A 19,208-nucleotide genomic window follows, 5' to 3' on the forward strand; every position below is an offset into this window, starting at 1 on the left:
ATGGCACGAAGGTTGTCAGACTGTACCAGGTGAATGGTGTATTTAATTTCCTTGCATCACAGCAACCAAAGTTTACTTCTTCCAGGACATGTAAGAGTGGAGGCTAATGCTCCTTGTGTCTTTGTAACGGTTCCAAAGATCAGATGATCTTTATTTTATCTATCACAAAATATTCATGGGTCTAAACAGAACACCGGAAGGACCACACACATTTACCATCCCAGGCTTCCTCATCACTTCAGGCACCCTTTGCGTGAAGGTCAGGGTCTGCTGATGAGGCTAGGGTCATCCCTCCTACGCATGGGTTCCTTTCCAGATCACAGCCTCCCTCTTCCTCTACGGCCAGGTGCTTGTTGCCTGCAGATAGCTGTGGATATTGTATATTTAGTCTCCAACCTTTCAGAAGAAGGTAAACAAAACAAAACATCCTCAGATGACATCAGACCCCTGCTGAGGAAGAAGAATCCTTTCTGCCTCTGAAGATGATCAGTGGAAATACAAAATCTGAGGGTAGCCAATGTTTTTGTGCGCAGCAAGCAGCACCAACCACTTCATTGCCTGCTTGGCCCGCAGGGAAGCAGGCAGTCTGGGTCTCAGACTCCGAGGCCAGGAAGAGCCAGTCTGACCATTCATCTCACCTCTTTCCTTTCAGTCCTGTGACAGTAGATTTACAGAGTGGTACAAGCTGCGTGAGGACTGGTGCAGGACCCTGCTTTGCAAACTGCTGTGATTCCCCTTGAAAGAGTCTGGGAAGCTGTTTACGGGTGATATATCAGAGTTACCGCTCATACGTTTCATTAGATGCCTGAGTTTGAATAATGTCGTAGCCATTTCACTCCTTTTATCAGCCAGCTATATGGAGACTAGACTGATGATAGGTTTTGATTTCCAGCTCTGTGAAACTTGGCTGCAAATCTGTACGTAGGTGCCTCCAAAGCTTCTGTTGCTCTTGGGAAATTGGGCAGGCAGTTCTTTGCACCGACTGCTGTACAAGCACAAAGATGACATTTCTTCTACATACTGTGTTTTTAATTAAAGTGTGCCTCTTTCACAATGTGCCTTACTTTGAACTCTATTTGTCTTAGACTTCCCATTACCTGGGACATAATTGGAAGTGAATTATTTGCTCAAGGGTGAGGAAAATAGCTTTCATGCAATATTTTTTTTAAATACAGATTTTTCAGATATGTTCTTTATTTTTCACAGAGAAAAGTCTGAAGGAACTCAAAGATGGAAAGGTCTGACCAAGCAGAATATTGGATCAGTTCTCACCTCCACCGTAACAATAATTTTAATGGGATGGTAGAGGTGTAAACAAGGTGGCAATGTAACAGATTTCTACACTGGACTTGCTGAAGTTCCTGCTGAACTGGGAGAAAGTTAGGAGGTTTACCTGAGAGTAAATAAGAGATTAATCTCCTGCCTTATTCCACTGAAACAGCTAATGCTTTGATCTTTGTTCAATTATTTGTTTGTACTCCTACTGTGCCTAGGAGTCATGGGCATGAATCACAGCCCTCTCCTGCCAGGCTGAGGTCAGTTTTAATACTTTAATATCTGATATATCTCCTATCAGCAGTCTGCATCTGGCAGTCAACAAGTTAACAACTATTTTTCTCCTCTAACTGTTATGATCCCATGCAGTTATTAGAGTTAAGGTAATTAAGGCGGATTACTTCAGATTTTAAGTAACGTGGATGGTTATTGGAACTGCAATTAATAACATCTTGTCACTATAACCCAAGCAGGTTGTGAGGTAGATTTTATCCTGTGCAGTTGCACTGATAAGGATTCATTTTCCTGTGGAGGACCGGCCACTCTTAGTGAGCCGAGCAAATTCTGCAGGATATGTCTTTACAGAGATGGGCAGTTTCTCCATTGGTATGAACAAGGGTCATCCCAGCATGGGACAGAAATACTTTGAAGGACTGTATTTATGAGTTTCTTTGCTGTTTACAGGGTCTCGTAAACCATCCCTGTCTATACCACCTCCTGGAAATTTGTTTGTTAAAGGTTTACCTGTTCAAAAGATGTTCACAGCCTCTTTGTGTTGGATTAATCCTTTCATCTGATGATAAGATATCAGGATTGGTGGGCTCAAGATATCCAGTAGAGGGAACAAATACTGCAATACAGAGCATTATATTCCACTTGAAAGAAGTGGCAACTTAAATTGAGTGCATGCCAGATAAAGGATCTGCACTGGGTTCAAGTTACTAGCAGCAAAGGTATGTGTTAAAGTCTTAAATTTTTTTTTTTTAAGAGTCCCAAAAAGGAAGCCTAAAAATAGAGGTCCTACAGCATGAAGTGAGTTCCTTGGCTGTGAGTTAGCAACCTGCATTTCCTAGGGAATATGTAATAAGAAACACTTTTAAACACATGGCAGATTAAGATGTGTCTCCATTTACACTTTTTAACTGATTGAATTCAGTCATTTCGAAAGGTGAGGTAGGAGAGATGGCAGTTGACGGGCCTTGCTACCCAAACAGGCAGAAACTGGACCATGCTTGGCAAAGGCCGCTAGAAAGGGAGCGTTGCAGACCTTCCCAGAATGACCACCCTGGGACTTGGCCGGGGTGGCAACCTAGTGAACCAAGAGTAGCTAGGATGTGTCAGAGACGTGCTAGTCTGTTAGAGAGGTCTCAAGGGAGTTCCAAGTAGTCTTGGAATAATTTCTGCACTAATTGGTGGGTAGGATTTGATTCAGGATTGCTTAGCTCTGTTAACTTCAGAATAAATGAGATAAGCCTTTTGCCCAGCAACGTCCTACACCTATATATATGTGTATATATATATAACTTGCATACTTGCAGCTCAGTCTTACAAAGCCTTACTTGCACTAATGCAGGTATTTAACTGAAGTGGTTAAACTGAGAGATTAGTCAGCCTAGCTGTATAATCGATGGAGGGATGAATTAGCCACCTCCCATCCCAGTAAAGTGCCTTCAATTAGGTGATGTGAATCCAGGTATCATTTGAGATAGGGATGTTCATATAAATGAATCTTAATTACATGTGTGAAGAGTGGAAAAGAGCAAACGTGTGCATGAAATATTGTCCTTGCTGAACATTTCATGAAGCGTAATAGAAACAAACATTTATCTTTAAAAACCTTGTGTTCTCTTAAAAAAAATCATTATGAAGTACTGGAAAGCTGCCACAAGCATCCAGCGCTGCGTATTCCCACAGTTTGTTCCTGTGCTCCCAGACTGTGCTGGTGGAAGTAGCTGCAGGGCAAGTTGTGTAAGAGTGTAGGGTAGGTGCTCAGTTAACATCCTCGCTGGGCTAAAACAAAACCCTGGCATTGTTTTCCATGGTGTGTATCTGCTTTTATGTGGCGTCACAAAAGTGACTATAATTTGCTGTTCCACAAAACTGGCAGTTGCTCACAGTAGCAATTGTAGTAACACTTGAGCTCGCAGTCCTTACTGCTCCCTCAGGATATGCATGGAAGCAAGATGATGCATGCTACGTGTTTTTCTACCAGAAAAAAACCCTAAACCATAAACCATGCAAAGAACTTTTCACAGTCTACAAGCCAGATAATTTAAGGCTGATGCTGTGTGTTAGAGAGGTTCTGCCAGTTAAATGTACTTCTTTAAAAAAACAGGGGATGTTTAATATTCTCATGATTCAAAAACATCTATAGGGTTTTTCCTCAAACTTTCCACTGTGCTCAGGAAGTCTCAGCCCCAAAGGAGGATGTCTCACAGGTTATGACCATGTGAATAGAAGGATTTGTATTGAAAACAGTTTTGCTACTTTGTTCATAGATCCTTGGATTTCAAGTTTGTTAGTGTAGCCCGGCTTCTTGTATAAGCCAAGTCCTGACCAACAGGAGACAATGATCCCCACATCAAGTTCTGGATCTCGAACTAAATTGTATTTTTGTTCAGTAACTATTAATCTGCATTCATCTGTATATAACTGAAGGGCATTTAGCACTGTAGCTACCTTATAGGGTTTTGTTCACTTCTAGTCTTTATTCCAATGCTATTGATAACCTTTCCTTGTGCGGTGTTTCCAGTTTGGGCATCTCATGGGATCATGGGAATTGCCACAGTAAGTCAACCATGGGACCAGACAAAGTCACTGCCTTTAATGGCAGAGGTTACTGGCTGCTTTCTGATGGCATTCCTCAGCTCGTGTTATCAAGGCACCGCTATCTTTTTGGAAAAAAATTCTAGCCCCTTGTCTAGTTCTCTGCTGTTTGATTACCGAGAGGAAAAGCTGATGAACTGATAAAGAACTAGCACGCACTGTCGGATAAGCAGCACTTAGACAAAAAGAAAATATTTTTTTACAGAGCATAGTTTTACTGCTGTAATTACAAACATTTTTAATTAGACAAGGAGAGCAGATGGGAAGCATCTCCTGTCTGTGCCTGCCAGCAGACACTGAGACAGACCGTGGGGGAACATCCAGGGATATGCTGGTTTTGGTTTTTTTTTTAATTAGTTTTTTTCTGGATCACTTTTCTGATGGCTTACAGGTCACCAGTGGTCTGTGGACTACAGGATGGGTGACATTGCTTCAGAGATGGGCACAGGAAATCCCCTAAATGTCCGTCTTGGTCAGTAGTCTCAGAGGAGAAATTATGTTCCTAACTCTTGGAATATAATGGTTGGATCGTATCAGGCTAGTTGTTGGCTCAGATGCTGAAGCATGAGGCTTCTTACTCTTTATTCAAATATTTGGGCAGTGCAGTGGAGCTGTGGATGTTCTTACTTTCCCTGGTACCTTCCTTTCCTGCCTGGGCTCCTGCTTCCCTGCCATCCCTCTCCCGTCCCTGGTGGAGATTGGCATGGCTTCCCATCAGCTCCAGAGTGTTTCAGGGCCTCTGGCCCTTTACTCCATCCCTTTCTCCTTACTTTATCTTGGATCTCCTTGCCCTGGCTATCACTTAAGTGTCTCACAGTGATACATAATACTTGCCCAGCCACTGCCTTCAGGTATGTAATAGAGAAGACCTCCAAGGGCCTCTTTCACTGACAGTGCTTGTATACCTTTCACTGAAATTTAAGGGAGTATCTTTTGCCCCAAGTTTTGCAGAATCGGTTGCTGTGACTCAGCTGATTCCTGGTAACTTGCAGGGCTGCAACCACTTGGGTATGTGTTGGCATCCTGAGCACAGAGACTCTCCTCCCTTGCTGGCAAGCAATTCTTCGCATGAGCAATGCCCTGGCTCCGGATCAGCCACACTTGAACAGACAATGCTTACTGCTCCGTCAGCATCCTTCTGGGAGACACATATTGTGTCACATATTTTCCTGAAAAATAGATAAGCTGCACAAAAGACTTTCTGCCAAGCTCTATAGCCTAAGTACGTCAAGGACAACAGTTCCATACTATAAAAGCAATTTAAAATAGTACAGTCTTGCAGTGTTAAATGTTTGATTAAAATGACTGAACATGATGAGAAAAAGTAGGAATTGTGTCAAAATCTGAAATTTAGCATTACTATGCTTTGATCCAAAGTGCAGTGATATACTTAGAGCATTGCATAAAATTACAGTCTGTAATAAAAGTCTCCTCTGAAGAGACCAACAAACTAGTGTTCTCTATAATGCCCAAGTAATCCATACATGAGCGGGCTGGTTTGCAAAGTACCAATGCAAGTATGTGATAGATGCAGTCCAAATAGGGGGAATAGGGAAGACTGGAAGCACGTGTCTGACTTCCTTATTAATCTTACTCTCCTTTTTGTGCCAGCCTCTGTATTGTGTCTTCCTCTTCACTGATAAAGTGCCCAGGCCCCCAATTCAGACATCCTTGTGTGCTGCAAAAAAAGGAAACACAAACCTGACTCTCGGACTCTCCTGCTGTAGCCTTCCTAGTCTGGGAGACTGGCACCTTCTCCCAGGTGCTGTCAGTTCTTGCTTAGCGCCCTCATAATTATTAGAGTTTTTTTCTCCCCTGCCTGCTGCCGCTTCTGGAATTGAGGCTACATAACTGAAAGGTCAGATTCTGACCATGCTCAGCACGTAAATAAAGGGAAAGTTGCTTAATTCAGCAGAGTTGAACTCACTCCATATGTGAGTGCCGAGTCAGATTTCTGTTCCTGCAGTGACCTCGCTGACAGTAGTTACCCATGCTTCTAGCAGTATCACCTGAAGGTGACATTAATGGTTTGATCTAGACCCATCTCAATTCTCTAAAATACACTGCTGCTGCTCAGGTGTATAAAGTTACTGTCATAGTCGCTGGGCCTGATGGAGATTAGAGGCAGCCAGATTGCCAGAGAGGTCCTACAGCTATGGCTGGCAGAAGGTCCCATGGGGGGGTGTAGCTGAGCATACTGGAATTTGGACAAGCCTCAGCTCGAGTCTAATCCTCCTAAAGATGCGTTATCTTGTGAAAATGCAGAACTCTCCTGACTTTGAGAGCAGGCAGAAATCTACCAGATGAAAGTAACTCTTCGTATCTGCAGGTATCTCTTACAAGGCTTTCTTCCTTTTGATCCATTTTTCTTTCCAAATAGAACATGTAGGGAGCAGACTGGTGCATGCGATGCTTTCCACTGTGGCCTTTGGAGACCAAAAGCCACATCAAGCAGGAGATTTATGAGTTGCTGGCAATAGATGCTTCATATTCTGTTATTACATTTAAGATGATGAAAGAAGAACAACTGACTTTCATGGCTATGAAAGCAGGAGGAAAACTGCCTGTGGATAGATCAAGCACATGCATCATTGGATAGAAATTAAGGTGTTTGTAGCTTCAAATCCTGATTTGAAAAGTTCAAGATAGAAGAAAAATATCTGAGTAAAAGATGTGAAGCAGTTTGTAAGATTTTAACTCAGATACACTCAGGAGAATAAATCCAAAGGTAACATTATGATTCATTAACTATCCCTAATTAGGTTCCTAAATTTAAGTAGACAGAATCTCCCCTGGAGGCTTTCAAAGGCACCCACCCTCGCTGTTGACAATATAGGGAGCTTAGGAACATAGCTTATTTAAGGAGGACTTCTTCATCAGGCACCTACAGGGCATGCATGGGTTGAGTTCCCAGGTTAGGTGAACTGGATCTTTTAATAAGGTTATTGCATTTCTGGACAGGCAGAAATAGGAGGAATCAGGGGAAGGTCTTCTGCAGCCCCGTGCAAGAGGGGGAGAGGCTGGGAGGGAGCAGTGCTTGTGTCCATCTCTGCCCTGTGGAGTCTCAGTTGGAGGTGCACCATTTCCTAAATCTCCTTCATCTCCTAAAGCCTCTCACATCACAGGGCCATATACCTGCGAGAGATTTCACTGGGAGAAGTGGTGAGACTGAGCTAATTTGTGTTGCACGAACTTTGTTTCTGGACTGGAATCACTTCCACTTCTGAAGTCACTTCTCTGATTGCAGCTGCATGAGAAAAGGATGAACGTCTCCTTTTTGTGGAGGGCAAACAAGATAAAAGATTGTCTGTGTGATATTCTTATATATTTAATGTTCTTATTAATTTATATTCTTATTGCACAGCCTTTCTGTAGTTAGCTGCTGTCAGAAGATGCAGTAAAGGGTGAAGCATCTGGGCTGCCTCAGAAGTAGTCTTGGCAGAGTGCTCTGAAAGTTTGTATGAGTTGTGTCAGGCATCCCAGCTTGTACTGCTTCCCACCAGCCCAAAAATCACCAGCAGAAGAGAAGAATTTCTGCTTTGGGCAGCGTCTGAAGGGAGGGGCAGGGGAGGAGGGCCCTGATGCAGGCTGTGGGCTTGGGGAGGTGTAGGTGGCTTTGGTTATGACAGGGCTATTTTCCCAGACAGTCTCACTTGATTTCCGTGTGGTGCTTGGAAGTGGACTTACTGTAATTGGCATGAGTCACTTCCTTGTTATCGGTGGTTTGGAACCACCGCACACGGAAAACAGGCCTGCAGCAGGCTGAGTAACTCCCTCTTTCTCTTGGGTTTTGCATTCAGTTTCAGGATTGCAGACTATATCAATGCTGGGCGAAAAAATTCCCTTTTAAAAATGACTGAAGGAGGTGGAAAGCTGAGGTCTTGACCACTTGTGTTCGTTAAGTCTCTGCTCTGTTTTTTTTTGTGAGAGTGAAGATTTTACATGGCAGCCTGTTGATCAAATCCCAGCTTTCAGACTTATGTTCTGTTGCACAAAGTCCCTTGATGTCTCCTGCTGTCTCCTGGGACACTTTACACTTTCTGTGTAAACTGTACTATACTTTTACTCTAAATATGATATAGGATGCCCAGAGGTATGATATGGCTTTGCAGCCAAGGCACGGAGTTGATGTCCAGTGCACTCAGCCTTTTACATGGGGATGCCCAGGCCATCTAGCTGCTCATGGAGACATTTGAGAGCTGTAGGATCTGATGGTCTCCTATCAAGTGATTATACCTATATCTGACCGAAAAGCTTCCCTGTCAGATGAAGGGGGAATGCCTGGTGGCAGGGCAGGAACTGAAGGTAGGCTTTGGATGTCTGACATGACACACGTGATCATGAGAAGAGGCAAAATCTCTTGCCATGTGATGCAAGTGGGGTTTTATTCACTTGAAAGGGGCACATCCAGCACTGAGCTAGATGGGGCACAGGCAGCTGGAAAAGATTTCAGCTTGCTCCTTGGCCATGTCTGAGACCCTTGGGAAAAAGCCAAGGGGGTAGGCTGTGCCTCAATTTACTTTTGTTAATCAAATTAGCATCTTCCACCCCCATGTTTCTAGCTACACAGTGGTGTTACTGTCGTCGCCAGGTGCAGAGTCTTCTTGCATATGGGATTTTTCCTTCTTGCTCTGTGATTATATTGTGATATTTTGTGGTCTGACACAGCCAAAATCCATTATTTTAATAGATATTGTTGACTGACTGCTTAGTGAATTTAGGTTTACAGCACATAAAACACTTTTAATTCTGCAATCTGAGAGCGCCATATACCTTACATATGTGCTAAGGAATTGCTTTCTTGTAATAGTTCAGAAACATGAATGATCCCATTTCTGGCTGGATGCTGTGCATTTTCAAGTCTCAAACAAAAACCTTTCAGAGCTACTACCTTTAAAAACCTGCAGTAGTTTATATTGGGTGTTTACTCACAGTAGGATTTTTTAAAATTATTTTAAAAATATGTTGAGCACCAACAGTTCCTGGCCCCAACCTGCCCAGATAAAAGGCTTGGTTGTAATTTTCATTGGTGAGGCAGTCATGTTTTGTTCAAATTGCACTCTGCTTCAAGCATTCACAGGAGGATTTGCTGAAGGTCCTGCAGGTCTGCTTTAATCATACTGAGCTTTCAGAGTAAACCTTATGGGCTGGAAATGCACAAGTGAATATATAGCAGAGGACTGGAGAATGACAAACCCCCTCTCTGCGTGTTTTTAAGACCGAGCTTTCATTGATCTCCCCTCCAGTTGACTGATCTGTATATACAGTGAAGATGGAGGTCAGGGGATAATTGCTTCCTGGGAGTGGAAGTCTTTAAGCATGTTTAGGACTAGGCAAGCATCAGGAAACACCAAATGATCAAATTAGCAAAGAGAGGGGATGGTTTGAGTGCAAGGCTGAAATACAGGGAGCCTGGATTTGTTTCCTTTCTTTGGCACAGATTCCCTCTGTGAGATTGGACAAATCATTTTGATATTTAAACACTTTCAAAACTTTATCCCTGAGCCAATTCCCCACGTGTAAAATTTGGGGGCTATATTAGTGAAATGTTTTGATTAGGGGAATAATATACATGCTTAAATTGAAACACTCCGCAGCATATTGGAAAAGAATTCCTCAGAAAGAGCAATATTCCTCTGCAAAATAATCTCTTACGGCAATTGGCCGAACCCCCAAGACTGGAGTGTTTAAAACTAGATAGATCAAAATAGTGGAAAGCACAGCAAATTATCTTGATGAACAGAGGCGAGGTATCGGCTGGCCTTTTCCATCTCAGCACTGTAATTCGGAATTTTGCTGCTTGTAGGCACAGTAACTTTTTCTTTTCATCAGCCCTCAGTTTTCTGGCCACACAAGAGAGTGCTTGTGTGAAAATCCCCGCAGAAGGAGTCTCCACCAAGTACAAATAAGGATACTGTCAGCGGCACCAGCATGTGCCTTTTCACACTGTCCTGCCGGTTGCTTGTACCCGAATCTGATGGGTCTGCTCTGCCAGTGAGAGCACACTCCAGCTTTGATTTTCCTTTGCCCTGTTCCTGCAGAGGGGAAGCTGCCAGGCAGTGGCAGTGAGGTTTTGTTGGGATTGATACCATTGATTCATTGCAAATGGGTAACGCAGGTCTTGCGTTGGGAACTGGTATAAATTATTGCTAGCATGATGTTGATTCAGAGAGATGATCAGTGGGAGCTGGTAGCTGGGACTGCTTTTAAAACAGACACAGAGAGATTATATAAAGACTTGAAAGCCTGTGATGCCAGAGGAATGAACCTGCTGATCCAAAAGCTCCCTTGCAGGTTTATAACCTAGAACTGCCTTCTGCAGGTGCCTTCACGGAGCGTCACAGCGATGGTGACGCTTTGCTCTCTAGATCAAGTCCTGGCTCACATGGAGTCCATTCAGTGATGCCCGAGCTGGACCCTGGGGTGGGTGGCAGAGCATGGCTTGCCATCCAGAAAGTTACACCTCTGCCTGCGCTGCTCAGCTACCCAGCCCAAGTTACTGGAGAATTTTATCATTTAGGTAAATATCCATGTCTCGATGCTGACTGCTACCCCCTGAGAGACCAAAGGTCCCCAGAGTTCCCCAGAACAACTCATATCCTCTCTTCCAGATGATCCCAGCTCATTTCTCATGTGCATTTTAAGGTGCAGGGCTCCTCACTATCAGGCGTGTTAACGCTTTGATTGAAGGCCCTGTTGCTTCCCCTCTTGTCCACATATATCACTTGTTCTGCTGACTGAGTTACTTTAATTTCTCCACTTGATTGAATGGAGCAGGCCAAGTTCCAACCCTTCCCTGCCAGGATTTCTGTGCTTAATGCTGAGATAAGACTAAAATCCCAGATACATTTTTCTGGTGGTTTTAATCATGAATAAATTTTCTTGACACCTTGCTTCAGTTCATGCCATGCTTTGTGTCAGATGCACTCCTCTCTGGAGAATTTAAGGAGGGTATTTCAAAGGAACCAGATGTTTAATCTTTCTTGTGGAGTTGGCTGCCACACAGAAGCTAACTGGAAATTGTGAGGTGTTTTGCAGTTGAGAAAGCCTTTCCATTTTACTCTCTTTCTAAATAAAGATATCTATCTAAGCTGTATTGGTTTAGCATCGTATAAACTAGAAAAAGAGCAGACTTGCTGCGTGCCGTCACTCTATTTACTCTTTGCCAGGATAGGCCTTTCCTGGCAAAATGTCCTCAAGATGTTTATGGAGTCCACAGAGAAAAATGGTCCCTTGAAACGGAAAAGTCCTGGGTTCATGTGCTGTAGGCATCCTGTGTTGCACTAAGTTGCTTCCAGAGTTTTAAAGGGGTTTAGTTGCTGAAGTGAAGACAAGTACCTCTTAGGATTTGTGAAAGTACCGAAGTGCATGCTAATCACGGATGTTAAGCACATGCCTGCTTTTGGGAATCTCTCTTCATAGCCACCTGCGCTTTTAGGCACCAAATGCCTACTTTGTAGTCATCTTACTTCCTCAGACATCCCAAAGGGATAACAGCACAACCCTACCCCATTAAGGTGCTGTGACAGTAAATAGTCTCTATGAATGCTTCCCTCTGAATACTTCTCCATCTCTACTCTTCCTTGGGATGCTGTTAACCAGTTGCTGACTGATTTAGCAATGTTTTGCTGACTCCTCTCCCGGCCCCATAGTTAGCATTCGTAGCGGTGGTGGCACAGATGCCAAGGTGGAAAAGCCATACCTCAATTCCCTGGGTGTGCTTAGGAAAAGATGCTGTTTCTTTCCCCGCCTTGGCTCAAATGTTTAAGTGTCTGGTGGTGTCACCTTTTCGAAGAAAGATGCAGGTCCACCCAGCCTGTGTTGTGCCCCAGAGATGGCCGTGAATACTGGGAGGTGAAAGAAGATGTTTATGAAGAAGAGTCAGTCTAAAACATGAAAGACTAGTCAAAATCTGCTAAAAAATTATCTCTGTGTTCCTTTTGCTTCATTTTCTTCATTGGATGCATATCAACAGTTTACTGGGATCTAGTTCGGATGAAAAGTGTGTAAAGGGAAAACTGACTTGTGTCTTTTAAATGCCTTTCAGGTCCTCAGCCTGAGATACAGCAAAAGGGGTCTTTATTTTTGGAGGGTGCTGAGCCCTATGCCCTCTGAATATCGGGTCCCTTTGGGTGCCTCAAATTAAGCACCCAGAATTGCAATTCTCCCTGACTGTGCGGTTTGCAGGATAATCTCTGTTCTACCCATCTCCTCCCCAGACTTTCTGATATTTCTCTGGCACAGGTATCGCCCTTGCTTCTGTCTAGTTCCTCACAGGGGATGTGTTTCTTTTGCTGCCTTCCCATCAGAGGACAGTTGCCAATTTAGGTTTCACTAGAAACTGCTATGCCAGCTCTTTGATATTCAGAAGCTGTGGGGTTTTATGTCTGTTTCCTGACCTAGCATGACTCTACTAATAATGCAAGAACTTCAGTGCTGATATCTTGGCAGCCTAGTATAGGAGGTCAGTCAGTAAATATAGTTACAATTTTCTTTGCCTCAGCAAAGACAGTAAGTCGAACACAATGTAAACAAGGTGGTTGGATCACTTCCCTCACCAGTAATATTTGTAGTTATGCAGGCAAATTTAATGGGTGTGATTAAATCTCATGCTCCGGCTTGGCAGCTGATTAGCTGCAGGGGGCAGGCAGGAATTTCCTCTCTGTTCCAGGGTTGCACTCTTTCCAAGTCCTCCTTCATGCTTCTGCCAAGGATCTCAAAGTGCTTTGCATTTTTAATTACGCTTCTTCACGCCCCTGTGAAGAGTGGAGATGAGAGAGAGAGCATGATCGGCAACAGAGCAGTGGGGAAACTGAGGCACTAGGACGTGACAGCCTGCTTGGGACGAGAGAGGTAGTTGCCGTTAGACTTGGAGAAAGGAGAGCTGAGCATCCCAGAAATCTTCTCTTGGGGTTTCTGTGGGTCTGGTGAACTTGTGCCTAGTTCTCAATATTCTGTGTCTTTAACACACTGAAGTCTTGGTTGTCTGCAGGGACAAAATGATGCTTTTATGTATATATTAGTATAGAGTCACTGATGGGGAAAATATATCTTTCTCCTCTGGAAATTTTAATTTCTTTATTTTTGTCTTTCATCACTCTATTCCTCTAATTTCTGAGCAGAACGGCCTGTATATGTGTTTCTTCTTTTTGTATGGAAAAGCACTTTGCTCTGAAATAGCCTCAGGTGTTGGCCGTGGCTGAGGCAGAGAACTGGTTCAGCTCTGTAAATGACATGCTGCTTTGTCCCTACAGGGCAAATTAGTGAATTTACTGTGTGGATTCACCTTCCGTGGGAGTACACTGAGGTAGCTACACCGACTTTGATTTCTTTACCTGGATGTACAGCTGAAGAGTTGGCCTTGCAACATCAAGGAGGAGAAAATACTCTTCTTACTAAGGCATGCTTTGGTCCAAAGAAGAGACCATAGATGTCCTGACAAAACTGTCACATATTAACCTATCTATCTCACCTGCGTATTGCTAACGCTGTGGCTGACGAAACATGGAGAGCAGTAGGGATTAGCTGAGTCTTCCGCCTCCTTCTCAGGATGGTGAGAATGAAGAATGGGCCTTTCCCAGCTTACTTAAAGCCTAAAGCCCAATGGGGAACAGTGTATTTTGGATCTCACAGGGTGAGGAGGGTTTTCTTACAGGTGGCGTTTCTTACTTCTGTGGTGGATGATTTAAGCTTTGTGATTTCACGTGAACAGCATCCTCCAGAGGCTGGTTTTGTGAATCCGGAGTGGACGGAAACTTCTGGTGTGCGGTCTTGAGCCAGCAACTTGATGGCTGGAGAGAGGCAGCGATTCAGGCATACCCTATAGTCCTCGTTGTTAAGGGGCATCCTGCCCAGCCCGCTATCATGGTAGGAACAGAGGTGTCTAGCTGGAGTACTCTGAAGCTTAGGGCTGAGGCCAAAGCCTGGCTTACTAAGCATTTCAGTTTCTAAGATGGATGTCTAAATAAGATGTCTGAATCTGGTCCTTAGTCTAGTCTAAAAGCTTAATTGTAAATAAACAGTATCTTAATCACTTTATAGTTTCCAGTGTTCTCTCATTGAATGTCTCTGTGCTGGCATTTGGAGAGCATTCATCATAGTGGTAAATGAGTGTCTGTTTGGTCTGCACATGGTATAATTAGGTATCAGCTGAGCCCATAGCATAATGTGATAATTCTCGTTCTGACCAGCTGAAATAACTCACTCTAACAACTGTGCTCTTCTTACTCCTCTCTTTCAGTTCCCAAGAAGCTTCTGCATGAAACCCAGCCAAGACCAACCAATTACCAAGGATTTCAGAAGCCACATTTTCCACTGCGGCCAAGAGTGTTTGATCCCAATGTTATAGGGGACGGCGTGTTCCTTTCTGATGTCTCTCCTTCCAACATAGGGCGAGCTCTCCCAGGTAGCTATGACTATTGCGATGTTGGCCCAAACCTAACTGTGTTGTGGTAACTGTTCCATTCTGTCTCCCCTTATCTGCGTTTCTGTATTGTTCCCAAACCCCATCCATGTCACAGTCAGAAAGAGAAGCTTCAAGGCATGACCAGCGACGGACTAAAGTGAACTGTGAAACTCATAACAGCTTTCTTGAAATAGCAGTCATGGCCATGCATGTCAAAACTCATCACAGAAATACTTTGCAGACCTGTCTAATACAGTGGCAAAGAAAAAAAAACAGGGCAGAGACAGTAGATCTGCCTCACAGGGGACAGAGAAGTTTTCAACTGAGCTTTGAAATATGATGCTCTTTTCATAAAATACAAAGTCAAGAGATATGAATGAAGTCAAATCTTAGCTATCTATAGGGATAGGTGAGTAGGTGGAAGGGATGGTGTATGAATAAAGGAAAAGCACAGGTGAGCACGTATTGGGTTAGTCGGTGGTTTTGCATTGTGTTTCCCAACAAGCAGGAGATGGTATATGACATTACTTCTGAAATTCCCAGCCTGTGCTCCCAGAGATTCAGCTCTAGGGTGGGTGTGGGCAGAGCTACCTTGCCTCTGTCTACAATCCTGGCAAAGTTAGTCCACAGCTTGGATAGTCAATCCACAGATAATTAAGAGTTGGCGATAACAAATTTGTCAGTGTGGAGGCCTTACTGAAAAATTGTCAAGGAAAAGAATTTTGAGTTAGCCCCAAATAAATTTTGTGATCCTGGTGGTTCTTTTAAGCAAGAAACCACCCCCTGAACTCATTTTCATTCATCTAAACATTTCACTTCTACAAATGACACCTTTTGTTTAGTTTTCACATTGTTTATTCATTCATTTTTAAAATATGCACCACTTTTCAAACAAAGATGTAATTTTGAAATTAAAAGCTAAAAGAACGTTTTGAAAATAGCAAAAGGAAATATTTGGACATTTCTGTAATCTCCCTTCCCATTTTATTTCTTTTATTAAAACTATTTGCTAAAGTCAGCCTGGTATCATGAATAACCTCTCCTATGCTTATACTGTGGTGTTGGGCAAATTTACTGCTAGTTGAAATAATTGTGCTCAGCTTTGGTGTAAAGTCACAGGGCAACAGTTTGAGTGACTGGGAACAGCTAAGAAAGGGTGGTGAAGAGAAAACCAGTAGTAGGTGAGCTGATTAGGCATAGGCAAGGCCTTCAAAGCTAGCAAGGAGGAAAGGAGATGTCTTTTAGTATGATCCTAGAATGAATGGCGGACCGGGGAACCACAAAGCATAGCAACACATGGCCCTTGTGAAATTGCGTTTGTTTGTTTTTTCCCTCCTGTGTAACTCCAGTCATTTTCTGTCTTCCCTGTCTGTGCTTGTACGATCTTGCAGATGACAAAACCAGTTCTGTGGTTTTGTGGTGCTCTTTGCTGGAGTATAGTGTATGCAGACAAGGATTCATTTAAAAACTTGTTTGATTGCATCTGTTCTTTGCACAAGTCAGAAGTAAAAAAAAAAGATTCTTCTTACATCTCACATGAGAGGAGTTATGCCTTACTCTGTCTCCTAAATACACCATTATTGCACAGCATGGTTTGCAAGGGATGCCCCATACCCAACAGAAGTGGTGTCCATCCAAGCCTTTCCTGGATGATCCAGCACATGCACATGGAAGCCCCCACTGCAAGTATAATTTAAACCTTAGTCCTGGTGAGATCCTGTGAATGTATCGACAGTGAGGGGCAGGTGGGTTGTCACTAACCCAGAACTGGACATATGAGAGAGCATGGTGCAGAGGCCCCAGGTTCATATCCTACCAGCTCTGTGCAGCTGCAGTCCAGCCGCATTAAGTGAACTTTAATGCAGAGTTGTAGAAAACTCTCAAAGACCTAGCAGGAACCTGGAGCCACCTAACTCAGTAGTCCTCTTTACGATGAGATATATGGTTATGAAATATATATGAGATTATATCCTGGTGGTACCCTTCATTTTCATTGATTGTAAAGGGATTTTAGATTAACTAGTTCAGAGCCAGACCTCAGTATGTAGACATCTTGGGTAGGATTCAGTTACCCCCATATAAATGTGTCATTTGACATGACCTGGGGTGTTCACCTGGCTTCTAGATGGTGTCCTAGAAGAATGAGAGTTTCCCCTACATCCCTTCTCATACCTGCCATCTCTGTGTGGATCTCCTCCTGACCCTGGGGTGTCTTAGATGTCTGTGTATGAGCAAATACATCAAGCTTTAAGTGTCTGCTACGGGGAGAGCTGAATGACCCTCTAGGATCTGTCAACTACTAGCAGGATTCAGTTGCCTCAGTTTAGATGCATAGTGCTACTTGAGATGCTCTGAAGTATCCAGTTTTTAGATTCAATTTTTAGAAATGAAAAATTTACCCTGCTTCCATAGATTTCTTTGCAGGAACAGTGGTAGAGACAAATCCAATCACTTGTACTGACGTAGATTCACCAGACAGGGAGAACAAAGGAAAGATTAGAGGGCACATTGGTGCCTACATCTGAATTAAAAGATTTTCCAAAACTTTGCTATTGATTTCCTGCTGAATGTACCCTTGACTTTCTGTGCCCCAGTGCCTCCATTTGTACAACTGATCTTTGGTGATCTCTATTCTCCTAAAACAAGAGTTTCTTGGGATATTTTTCCCTTTTCGATCTGCCACTCAGGCGCCCATGTTTAAAAACTTTGCTTCAGGGCTAGTCATTAACACCTTGGTAGCTTGTAATATGTGGCTTTCTCAAGGCCACACGGCTATTCAGTGGCAGAGATACAACTGTGCCTGCATTCCTTGGGGCTGATCCCTTACGGTGACACCTGGACGTCCATCCCCGCTGCTTCTCCTCCAAGGCAGATTAGGAGTTAGCATCACTGCATGCACGTTCATGCACTCAGTCCCTCTCCATCCAGTATTACCTGTTCTCTTTGACACCCCTCAATTTCTGTTCCTGCTTCCCTGGGCTGAGCTGCTTCCTGGCATACACAGTGGGAAGCTGAACGTGACATCTCACGCTGCTGGGTTTGCAGGGAAAGGAGACAGATCAGGCAGCCGGTGAATGCAGACCATCTCGCATCGTGGCTGCTGTCAGAGTGCCTTTGCTTGCATGGCACTGATGGCATTATCAGAGATGGACCTGACAGTTTCCTGAATTTAATACCTGCAGATAAGTGGAAGCCAGGCTCAAGTCTGTGATTTTACAGTGCGATGCTTGCTTTTGGCCAGAACCAGACACCCAGGGAAGGGAGCCCGAAAAACAGTAATAGCTACAGTTAACCAATCACATGGATGATGGAGCTGGATACTGTGCACCAACTTTTTCATGTGTTTAAAACAATTAGTGTTTTGTGACTAGTGGGGGGTCTGCCTGCAGATCAAGGTGCAGGGAGCACTCAGCAGCGAGCTGATAAGGTCTGAAAGGGTCTCTTTGAGCCTCCTGGAATTAGCTGCCTCCTTAGCTCCAGTCTTCAACAAATAAAATCAAATCATTAACCCATGTTCACTCACCTCTCCAAAGGGGAAATGGTGTCTGGGTGAAACACAATACGAGCAGGCTTCTGAAGGAAGTCATAAACTCAGGTCTGCCCTTCCCCGCGAAGGCTGGAGAGAAAGCACGTCTGTTTGCCAGGTGTGGATGGATCACTGCAGCATGACACCGGCAGAGGGTTGCCGGCTCTGCCTGTGTTTTCCAGTCCTTATTACAAGCTTAGCTGAATCCACTGTTGATAAAGGCTCCTTTGATTTACATAAGAGAAAAGAAACCTGATTATATATTTGCTGTAGCGTAGGTGGGTGTGTCCAAGTGGTGACATGAAAGAGCAGGAGACGGGGGAGAGAAGATGCTGTCTGGATGCAGACGGGGTATGTGCTCAGCTGAAGCTACCTGAGAAGGCTTTGTTGCCCCCCAAAAAGGGGCAAATTTAGGTGGCTTGCTGTTGAGCGACTCCAGATTTCTGAACACAGATGCTGACCTGGTGGGGATAGGCCAGGGTAGGGCTGGGGCATGTGCCTCGTTCCTCATTCCCTTTCTGTTTTAAAGCAGAGAAGAAGAAAGGGAGATCGGCCACCTTCTACCCTCTAGACAACACCCCCTTCCTGCTTCCTGTGGATGAGACACAACCGCCGGCGCTCAACAGCAGCATGGAGCCTGTGGGCGTTAGCACAGAGATGGCACTGCTCAGCAACATCCTAGCAGCGTATGCCTTTATCACAGGTAGGTCTTGCGGCTGCCATCTCTCTGGGCTCTCACAAGCTCTTTGTAGACCCTCAATTGAGCCTACACTTCACAGTCACCTAGGGCTAAATCTGCCTCTTTGAACTGTTTATATTTTTCATTTGTCTCTCAGCAAATTCTCCCTTGAAAGATCTGACCAGGGCAGCTCTAGCAGACAGTATATAACAGGGTTTATTGTGCTCTACTTTCCTCTGGATTTGCTCTCATCTGAAGTTAAATACAATGTAATCTTACATGTGGTACTATTCCTAATGCTCCATTTTCCTGGAGATCAAAGCCTGGCTCATTAGGGAGGCAAGCTTGTTGTCCTGTAATTTGGAAAATAAGCAGCACTCAGATCATTACCTTGCTTAAGAGAATTTGGCTGATCTTCAGTAGAAGTGTGAAGATGAAGTAACTTGAGAGTCTGCTTAATTGTATATTTAAATCTGGTTTAGAGTAAGGTTTCCTTG

At 43.9% G+C, this 19,208-nt stretch overlaps 1 protein-coding gene across 2 annotated transcripts in view; it reads left to right on the forward strand.

The window, feature by feature from the left end:
* EVA1A (eva-1 homolog A, regulator of programmed cell death) overlaps nucleotides 1–19,208 on the forward strand; it is a 214,674-nt gene that overhangs the window by 187,094 nt on the left and 8,372 nt on the right. The window contains exons 6-7 of one of the 2 annotated variants that reach the window (XM_050894678.1): nucleotides 14,342–14,506; nucleotides 18,562–18,735. In XM_050894678.1, the coding sequence (XP_050750635.1) occupies nucleotides 14,342–14,506; nucleotides 18,562–18,735 (339 nt within the window). The remainder of the gene's footprint in view (nucleotides 1–14,341; nucleotides 14,507–18,561; nucleotides 18,736–19,208) is intronic. The other variant, XM_050894679.1, reaches the window with a different exon arrangement.

The sequence above is a fragment of the Gymnogyps californianus genome, chromosome 3 (assembly GCF_018139145.2).
Source record: "Gymnogyps californianus isolate 813 chromosome 3, ASM1813914v2, whole genome shotgun sequence".
Lineage (NCBI taxonomy): Eukaryota > Metazoa > Chordata > Aves > Accipitriformes > Cathartidae > Gymnogyps > Gymnogyps californianus.